Below are 10,599 nucleotides of genomic sequence, written 5' to 3' on the forward strand. Positions count from 1 at the left end.
CTGTTACTAGTTATTTTCATTTTACAGTCAAACTCAAATATTTTTCGCGTGTGTCCCTCATCCTCTTCCGTAGCTTTGTAATCAACTGTGTTACTGAGATAAACGAGCCGCCCTGAACGCACCGCCCCCCCTCCTCCCTATGATGACGTCACCGTGAGAGTCGTCATGGCGGCGTCGGGGCTGAAGCTGCGGAGATAAAATCTGTCGAGGCTGCACCACCATGGAGACTAATGCAAACCTGCACCGGGACCCGGACCGGAGCTCCGCGGGCCTCCCGGTGCCCGCAGACCCCGGAGACTCCCCTGGGGGGACCGGACACACCGAGGACCGGATCACTGGCGGCGGGCTGAAGGGAGCCGCCGAGACCCGAAAGACTCGAGAGACTCGAGAGACTAGAGAGACTAGAGAGGCTCCGCTCAGTAATAACAGCTCCACTAGTGGTCCGGATCACCTCAGACCCTCTGCTGGGGGGTCGCACCTCAACCAGGAGGTCCCCCCGGTCCTCCCGCTGCAGGAGGACCAGAAGGAGCCCAGCGGCTCCGGGTCCCGGTCCCGGTCCCGGTCCGGGGAGCAGATCAGTAACGGGACGGGGCACCAGGACTCGGTGCTGGCTGCAGGAGATAGAGAGGGAGGGGCCCCAAAGTTAGTAAACAACCAGGACTCAGACCCCCAGCTGGGTCCAGATCTAAGGGGGGCTCAGGGTCCAGATGTTCGGGGGACTCAGGGTCCAGATGTGAGGGGGGCTCAGGGTCCAGATGTGAGGGGGACTCAGGGTCCAGATGTGAGGGGGACTCAGGGTCCAGATGTGAGGGGGACTCAGGGTCCAGATGTGAGGGGGGCTCAGGGTCCAGATGTGAGGGGGACTCAGGGTCCAGATGTTCGGGGGACTCAGGGTCCAGACGTTCGGGGGGCTCAGGGTCCAGGGGGTCCAGAGGGTCCGGCTTCTTGTGGGGAAAGTGAACCCGCAAAATTCTCCAAACCGACCCGTCTGTGTCCGGACCATGCAGACGTCAGACCGGGTCAGTCCGGGGATCGAACCTTAACGGAAGGAGTACCCAGTGGGAGCGACCCGGACCCCAGCCCCGGGGCCCCGGACCCCAGCCCCGGGGCCCCGGACCCCAGCCCCGGGGACCCGGACCCCAGCAGCCCTGGTGGAGAGTCCCGGAGCATCGACTCACTAGAGTCCTTCTCCAACCTGAACTCCTGCCCCAGCTCAGACCTGAACAGCGAGGGTCTTGAGGACCAGGGGGTTCTGGAGGACCGGGGGGGTCTGGAGGACCCGGGTCTGGCCCTGCAGGGGGAGTACGGACCTGATGGGACCAAGACTGCTAAAGACCGGGCGGCGGGCCAGTCCATCTACCACATCAAGTGGATGAAGTGGCGGGAGGAGAACACGCCGATCATCACGCAGAACGAGAACGGGCCGTGCCCGCTGCTCGCCATCATGAACGTTCTGCTGCTCGCCTGGAAGGTAAAAACACAAACACCAGCAGGAACCTGAGACATTTACTTTATTATTTACTGGAGCTGGGCGATATGGGACAGAAGTCATATCTGATACATTCAGGCTGAATATTTATATACGATATCCTGATATTTTTGTCTCAAAGTGAGAGCAAATGTTCAGTCAAAGTCAATCTGACATCACAAGTAGTTTTATTGAAACCGTTTATTTAAAACATAAATACTGTAGAACAACAGGAGAACCTTTTTAAATCAAAGCTCCATAAAGTGACATTTAAATAAAAAATATCTTAAATAAAAATAGCCTATGAAATAAAATAGCCAATCTTTTGAAATATTTATATTTATATGAGAAAAGAATAAGGAACATTACAAAATAACTAAATATGACAAACCCTAGTAAGGGCAGCATTTATATAGAAAGAAAGAAAAATAATTGAACTATATCGATATATTTGATATGGTCTAATTCCATATCAAATAAAAAATATATCGATATATTTTTTATATCGCCCTAGTATTTACAATGAGAAATCTGTTCCAATTCCCATTTTCTAATGGTTAACATAAACATTTAAAGGGGGCGGGGCTTTATGAAATATTGTTATGTAGAACTGTTCAGTGATAAACCATCATCATCAGGACAAGTCTGAGTCAGATTGGACAATGTATGGTCAAGTTATACAGTCTCCTGTTTTATGCCAAAACGCCATATTTTGCCGCCATGCCACGCCCACATAGTGTGACGGTCTGCAAAGCTTTTAATAACTGTTGATGTCAAAGGCCTTGTGATGGTGCTGACCAAGTCCCAAGTCGATCGGATTAAATCTGTAGGAGGAGTTTGTTAAAGTATGCGGAGTGGAAATGGCGAAAAACGTCTAAAACGCCATTTTCGATCCAAGATGGCCGACTTCCTGTTCGGTTTTGGGTGTGGCTTCTTGAGACTTTTTGATTCGTCTTCCCATGAGACATGGATGGACCAAATGTCGTGTCTCTACGACAAGCCTGTTTTAGGGGCTGATTTCTAGGGGGCGCTAGTAGGTCATTTAGCCACGCCCATTGCTGAAACCAATGAAATATGTAAATTTACAACCGGATTGAAGTTTGTCCAAAGTTTGGTGAGCTTCTGAAAATGATAAAGCCTCAAAAACATGATTTATTTGTCGTTATAATAATAAACGGATCAACACACTGTTAGTGCTCGGGCCCTAATCAATAATAAATAAATAATAAATAAATAAGGCAAAATAAAGAATCCTGATGATTGTGAATCAGTTCTAGTAATATTTTCCTTTAAATCTGATGAAGGAATTATCAAGGTGTCCATGTCAGTCAGCTGCTGCTGCCAGATATTCAGAAAGGTGTTTATTTATTTATTTATTTATTTATTTATTTCTGAGAGGAAACGTGATCTTTTATGAGGAGATGGAGCCAGACTAATGAAACGACATTTAGACAAGAGAGTAAAATTATTACATGGTTTTATTCATTTGTTTCAAACAAAGAGAATCTGGAGGACTTCAGTGTTGCCTTGACGAAGGAATTAAAGGGAACTTCACTGATTCAGGAGTCACTTTTTCTACTGAAAAGTCCAACTGGAGTCATCGGAGTTAAAGTCTGTTTTTTATTTGACGAGTCTAAAGTTTGGTGAATATGTGACCTCGGCCCCGTTTACACCAGGACGCTGCGGGTAAAAACCACTAAATATTTAATGTGAAGTGCCTTTGGTTTAGACGGTGACGGTGTTTTTGGTCTTAAAAACGTTAAAATGTGCCTCCAGAGTGTAAACTTAGATCCTCTCCTCCGTAGCGTGTCGTCTACACTGACAAGACACAAAACTCTGATCTGATCTGCTCACGTCACGTATGTGTTTACGTCACATACATGCTCCAGGACAGGAAATAAAGAAACGTGGGATTATTTCCATGGTGGGACCTTCAAGCTGCTCTGGCAGCTCTAATAAACTTACAGGAGTCTTTCCACCAAATGTCCAGGATATGTACAGATAGTATTAGTGAACAGAGAAGGATCTGGAATTACCTCCATCACATTCTGGATGCAGCGATTGGTGGGAGGAGCCAGACGGCTGTGAACGAGACCTGGGAGATCTAGTGATGGAGGAGAACTTTGTGGAAGGAGTAGCTGATGAAAACTTCCACATGTCCAAAGATGCTCTTATGGCTTTAAGTGATGCCGCCTGGCTGCATACAATCACATTCACACACTTTAGATCACCGTATCAGCAGATTTACTCCTGGAAACACTCAATAAACCAGAATAAAAAGAGAAGACGAGACGCCACTTTAGGTCTTCTGTTCAGACCATCACCATGGAAACGGAGACTTTGTGACATCACTGAAACTGGAGAACTTCAGTCCAGCGTTAAGTCTTAAGTTATTACGTTTTAGTGGTTTGTTTGATGAATAAGTGCTGATGTGTGTGTCTGCAGGTGAAGATGCCTCCTATGATGGAGATCATCACTGCGGAGCAGCTGATGGAGTATCTGGGTGAGTTTTAAACACAACAGCAGCTTGATGCCACTGATCACTGATCACTGATCACTGATCACTGATCACCGATCAAAGGGGAACATCAGGCATCTTCTGCTTTTTACACCAACATCAACCTGTTTGGTGGCTTTCACTGGATATCATCAGGACTGATACGTTGGCCTGCTTTACACTGTGAAAAGGTCTAAAACCAGATAAAACAGTAAATCTGCTGCATGGACAGATAATTTACCTTGACAAGATTTATTACATTAAGATTATTAAATCTAGAAATAAGCATGTTGAACACTTAAAATAATAAATTAACTCTTAAAACCAGGTAAATGATCTAACACTTCTAAATTTAAAGTTTTTTTAACTTGGTAAGAAAAAAATAATTAGGGCCACGGGGCGATCGCCCCGAACACTGGTCCATACTGGTCCATACTGGTCCATACTGGTCCATACTGGTCCATACTGGTCCATACTGGTCCGTACTGGTCCATACTGGTCCGTACTGGTCCATACTGGTCCATACTGGTCCCTATAGCGATAGCTAAAGAAAAATGAGTGAAAAAGAACAATAATTGGAGATTTTTAAACGTCTACTTCTCCGGCATAATTTCACCTAGAGACTCCATTTAAACTTTAAACAGTAGACACAAGTCTTGTGTATCGGTGTATTAATCCACGTTTCGATAGGTCATATAGTTTTTTATCAATCCCTGTTCAATGACCATGATCATTTTTGGAGAAATTCTGAGATTATAATGGGTGTGTATTGCACGGAATGTTCGTGTCACAGTGTGTGACATCATCACCAGAGTGTAGAGGGAGAGAAAAAACTGTCAAAAAATAAATTTGAAAACTGCGCTCCAGGCCGCAAATTCCACTCTACAGAAATAATTTTTACATAGAAACGTAGGAAAATTAGTCTTCTCCCTCACAATCCTCTGGTAAAGCTGTCAGAGTTATAGTTTGGGCGTAGGACGCAAAGAAATGAATCATCTTAATTTAATAAACCTTGTCAAGGTAAATTATCTGTCCATGCAGCAGATTTACTGTTTTATCTGTTTTTATTATTATTATTATTATTTTTTACAGTGTGAGAGAGCTGCTCATGAGTTTCAACAGGCTCGTAAACATTCTTGTGTTTCACGTCCTCTCAGATGTTACCGGATGCATAGTTAAGGTCAGATATTTATAGATATAGATATAGATATATCTCCCAGAGTCAACAGAGGAAGGAGAGAGCAGCAGAGGGGAATCCCCCTGATGGGATCTGTTGCAAAGGGAAACCAGAGCTAACGTTCTCTGGCTTCATAACTAGATGACTGGAGGAGATCAGAGTAGAGGGTCTGGTTACAGGCCCGGGGTCTGTAGAGGGTCTGGTTACAGGCCCGGGGTCTGTAGAAGGTCTGGTTACAGGCCCGGGGTCTGTAGAGGGTCTGGTTACTGGCCCGGGGTCTGTAGAGGGTCTGGTTACAGGCCCGGGGTCTGTAGAGGGTCTGGTTACAGGCCCGGGGTCTGTAGAGGGTCTGGTTACAGGCCCGGGGTCTGTAGAGGGTCTGGTTACAGGCCCGGGGTCTGTAGAGGGTCTGGTTATAGGCCCGGGGTCTGTAGAGGGTCTGGTCCTCTCCCCTCAGGTCTGACCAACAGGATCCTCCTCTCAGCGCTACAGGAACTCTTCTTCTGATTGAAGAAGAAGAGTTTGGTTTGTTTCCGTGGCTCAGACATGCTCTCGTGTCTTTAGTTAAATGATGAAGGAATATGACGGTTTTCATTCCAGCGGTGACCACAGATCACTGAAGAAATCTCATTTATATCTTATTCTATTAGAGTACTCACATTAAGTCATGTATTCTAAATACTTTGGATAACTTTAGGAATAAGTCAGCATCATCATTCATCTCTCTGTGCAGAATAAACAACAACAACAGACTAGCAGGGCAGTGGGAGGGTTCCTTATATATATATATATATATAAATTATATATATATATATATATATATATATATTATATCTCACTGTGTTAACACAAGAGAAGAATAACTGGAGCAGCCGCCCCGTGATTTAGATCTGATCCTAAGTTTAACAGGTTCTCTCTTGGCTCGTGGTGCTTCCTTCCACCAAGTCTGATGGGAATCAGAGCAGCAGTTTGTCTGAAATCCTGCTGACAAACAGACAAAAACACAACAAAACAGCTTCAGGTCATCAGCTTTCACCTGTAAAACCAACAATTAAAACTAACTAAACACAGTTTACAGATTTAATTTGTGTTTTGAAATCCTCCTCCGTGGTCACTGTGTGTGTGTGTGTGTGTGTGTGTGTGTGTGTGTGTGTGTGTTTGTGTGTGTGTGTGTGTGTGTGTGTGTGTGTGTGTGTGTGTGTGTGTAATTACTACACACAGAGTGAATCAGCTGCTGGATCACTTCAGCTAACACACAACAGAGACAATAGACACAAACACTGAGGTGATAATGAGCCCAGTCCAACACTCGGAGGCTCTCAGGTCCAGGTTTAAGGGTCCAGGTCCAGGTTTAAGGGTCCAGGTCCAGGTCCAGGTTTAAGGGTCCAGGTCCAGGTCTAGGTTTAAGGGTCCAGGTCCAGGTCCAGGTTTAAGGGTCCAGGTTCAGGTCCAGGTCCAGGTTTAAGGTTCCAGGTCCAGGTCCAGGTTTAAGTGTTGCCAGGTCCAGAGCCTGGAGCAGTGAGGGGGTTTCTCTCCTGTAATGAGAGTGAAACCAGTCGGCTGGCCGCCTGCTGGAGAATATCTCCATCTGGCAGCAGGAGGTTAAAAACTACAACCAGCCTGTTTACGGTTATAATATAATAATTTAGTTTTTATTAGTTGTAGTTTTAATTTAGTTGTGATTTTTTTGTTTTCAAATCCAGTCAGTTTTAATGAGTTTTTAGAGTGCGTTTACTAGTTTTAATAAGTTTTTATTTGTTGGAAAATGATTAGTTTTAGTTTAGTTTTTATTAGTTTTAGTTAATTTTTTTAATTAATTTTAGTTTAGTTTTTATTAGTTGTAGTTTAGTTTTTATTAGTTGTAGTTTAGTTTTTATTAGTTGTAGTTTATTTTTTATTAGTTTTAGTTTAGTTTTTATTAGTTTTAGTTAATTTTTTAAATTAATTTTAGTTTAGTTTTTATTAGTTTTAGTTTAGTTTTTATTAGTTGTAGTCTAGTTTTTATTAGTTGTAGTTTTTTTGTAATGGGGTATTTGTTGGGTCCAGATTCAATAAGGTCACAATAAATGTTTCCTTTATTTCCTTTGTCTGATCCATCTCAGCCCCAATAAGTTTATTAAGTCATAAAACCAGATAGATGAAATAGATTTCATATCAACCAAAAAGGTTTACGGAGGAAAAAAGTTGACAAAGATGAAAACGAAGGACATTTTCACTATAATTTTAGTTAGTTTTGGAACCACAAAATACAGTTTCAGTTGTTGTTTTTTTTTAAAAACTCTAGTTTTTATTTTTATTTCAGTTAACGAAAATGTTTTTTCAATTCTAGGTTTGGTTATTTCGTTAGTATTCGTTAACTATAATAACTTTGGATCCAAACACCTTGTAAAGTTCATTTTGACTTTTCTACAATAATGAAGAAGTTAAATTACAAATGTCACAAATTATAAGAAAACATCTGGAGAGTCTTTTCCTCCTCTGGATCTCCTCGACTCAGCAGGAAACATGAGAGAGTTTTATTCTGCGTGTGTTTTTAGTTAAAGTCTGATGACGGAGGTGGATGATTCCTCTGACTGATACTATAATAATAGAAGAAGAAGTGTTGACAGATCCTCTGCTGCTGCTGCTGCTGCTAATAAATTAATGATTCTGAGAAGAAAAACACTGACACAAGAGTTTTAAAATTAAGGGCCGCAATAAAACTTTAACAGCAACAAGAAGAAGATATTTGCGTGACTTCCCTTGCAATTAAATCTCAGCCATACTGGAAATATTTCTGAAAACGTCTGGGACTAAACTGGTATAAACCAATAAACAATTCAAGAGAAAGGCAAAGTATAATAGGCAGGTATGCATATATAACTTATATACATATAGCATATATGGAAAAAAAACCTAACCCTAAAATAATTCTACCAAGAGGTTTCTCAGTATCAATAACAGACTAAGAGTTTATTATTAATAAGAGTTTATTCTGACCACTAGAAAGGAAGCACCAACACGAGGCAAACCATATGAGGAAGAAGAAATAATAATAATAATAATAATAATAATAATACTAATGAGTGAAGGTAGAGTGTGTGTGGTGAAGGTGCTCATCAGGAACTGATCACATCTTTGTGGTTGGAAATGTAACAAATAATACGAGTGAAGCTCATAAAGTTCAATTCAATTTATGCATGTTTTTCATTTTTCAGAATATATGCACCGTATTATATTAACGACCTATATTAATGAGCTGGAAATGAGGTAAATACAAAATGAACATATCTATTGGATCAGTTAATCATCTAGTGATATTCTCAACAGCTTTAAATGATTCTTTGACTCAGAAAATGTAGATTTTGACACCAACATTGACCTTCTGAGTGGCTTGGAAGATATATTGGTTCTCATAGATTTTATATGGGAGCCATCTCTGATCCACCATCTTGATGAAGTGGCTCGTATCAGAAATATAAACTTCTGTTGATAGAGAACATGTGGAGAACATGTGTAGCTTTAGTGGGGCGTGTCCCTTTATTTAGCTCCGCCTCCTGACTAGAAGGAGGAACGGTCGTTTTAAAGACCTGGAGGTCTGAAAATGAGACATTTCTTGGAGTCAGAAATTGGAACAGATTCACCACTTTAATCTCGTAAACTTTTTTCTCTGTATGTATTTTTTTACACATTCCACATTCTGGAAGTATGTAATATCCTCCAATATTCTCTAGGGTTGAAATTGGAATTTGCAAGTATTTCAATATTTCAATGAGTGCCCTATTAAGGGTTAAACATCTGTCAGCTTCTATAAACCGTTAAGGTACGAGTGATGAACCATTATTTCATTATGGATGAATTTAAACGATTCATCGATCAGTTGTTTGGTGAATAAAATGTCTAAAGTATCAATGAGTGTTTCAAACCACAAGATTTTGTCCTCAAATCTCTTGTTTTGTCCACAAACCAAAGAGATATTCAGTTTATTGTCATAAAGGAACAAAGAAACCAGAAATATTCACATTGAAGAAGCTGAAATCAGAAAATTTGGACTTATTGTCTTTAAAAAAAACTGCTCAAACCAATTATTAGATTATCAAAATAGTTGATGATTAATTTAATAATCGATTATTGTTTGATAAATGAATACTTGTTTTAGCTCTAGTGATCAGTCTCTGTGATATAACTCAACATGTGTCCGTCTGCAGGAGACTACATCCTGGAGACGAAGCCCAAAGAGATCTCAGAGGCTCAGCGGCTCAACTACGAGCAGGTAAGACTGATTATTATTTACTGATTGTCTTATTATTAATGTTCTGATTAAACACTGTTTAGTGTTTCTGCTAATGTGTGTTCATTAGTAATCTGCTGACTGTTGGTGGTGTTACGGAGCTCAGAGCTTTAGGGATTAACTCTCTCTGTTGGAACATAGAAGAGTCCAAGATGAACATCAGCTCTCACCTTCTCTCATCCAATATCTCAGAATATCTCAGAATATCTCAGAATATCCCAGAATATCTCAGAATATCCCAGAATATCTCAGAATATCTCAGAATATCCCAGAATATCTCAGAATATCCCAGAATATCTCAGAATATCTCAGAATATCCCAGAATATCTCAGAATATCTCAGAATGTCTCAGAATATCTCAGAATGTCTCAGAATATCTCAGAATATCTCAGAATATCTCAGAATATCTCAGAATATCCCAGAATATCTCAGAATGTCTCAGAATGTCTCAGAATATCTCAGAATGTCTCAGAATATCTCAGAATATCTCAGAATATCTCAGAATATCCCAGAATATCTCAGAATATCCCAGAATATCTCAGAATATCTCAGAATATCTCAGAATATCTCAGAATATCCCAGAATATCTCAGAATATCTCAGAATGTCTCAGAATATCTCAGAATATCCCAGAATATCTCAGAATATCTCAGAATATATCAGAATATCTCAGAATATCTCAGAATATCTCAGAATATATCAGAATATATCAGAATATCCCAGAATATCCCAGAATATCTCAGCTGTTTATTGATATATTTCCACCACGGTGTATTTGTTTATTTATTTATTTATTTAACAGCTGTGTTGTGTGTCAGAGACAGAGCGGTCAGGGAGGTTTGCTGGTATTTTGGTTGGAGATTGTTGAGGTTTCATGCTGTTCTGTGTCCCTCAGGGCAGATATATAGTAGATTTGTTAATCAGGAAGTGACGAGGCGTTTGTTAAGTCACCGATACGACTATGACTAGTGTCCACTGAGACCTGTGAAGCTCCTCTAGTGTCTTCTAGTGTCCTCTAGTGTCTTCTAGTGTCCTCTAGTGTCCTCTAGTGTCTTCTAGTGTCTTCTAGTGTCCTCTAGTGTCTTCTAGTGTCCTCTAGTGTCCTCTAGTGTCTTCTAGTGTCCTCTAGTGTCCTCTAGTGTCTTCTAGTGTCCTCTAGTGTCCTCTAGTGTCTTCTAGTGTCCTCTA

General features: G+C 41.1%; 1 protein-coding gene across 2 annotated transcripts in view; it reads left to right on the top strand.

The window, feature by feature from the left end:
* The first annotated feature begins 181 nt into the window (after window positions 1–181).
* The window catches only part of mindy2 (MINDY lysine 48 deubiquitinase 2), a 31,661-nt gene continuing 21,243 nt past the window's right edge, over window positions 182–10,599 (top strand). For both annotated transcript variants that reach the window (XM_059352225.1, XM_059352218.1), the window contains exons 1-3: window positions 182–1,471; window positions 3,914–3,971; window positions 9,330–9,394. In XM_059352225.1, the coding sequence (XP_059208208.1) occupies window positions 221–1,471; window positions 3,914–3,971; window positions 9,330–9,394 (1,374 nt within the window). In that variant the 5' untranslated portion in view covers window positions 182–220. The remainder of the gene's footprint in view (window positions 1,472–3,913; window positions 3,972–9,329; window positions 9,395–10,599) is intronic.

Source organism: Centropristis striata, chromosome 2, assembly GCF_030273125.1.
Source record: "Centropristis striata isolate RG_2023a ecotype Rhode Island chromosome 2, C.striata_1.0, whole genome shotgun sequence".
In the NCBI taxonomy this organism is placed as follows: Eukaryota; Metazoa; Chordata; class Actinopteri; order Perciformes; family Serranidae; genus Centropristis; species Centropristis striata.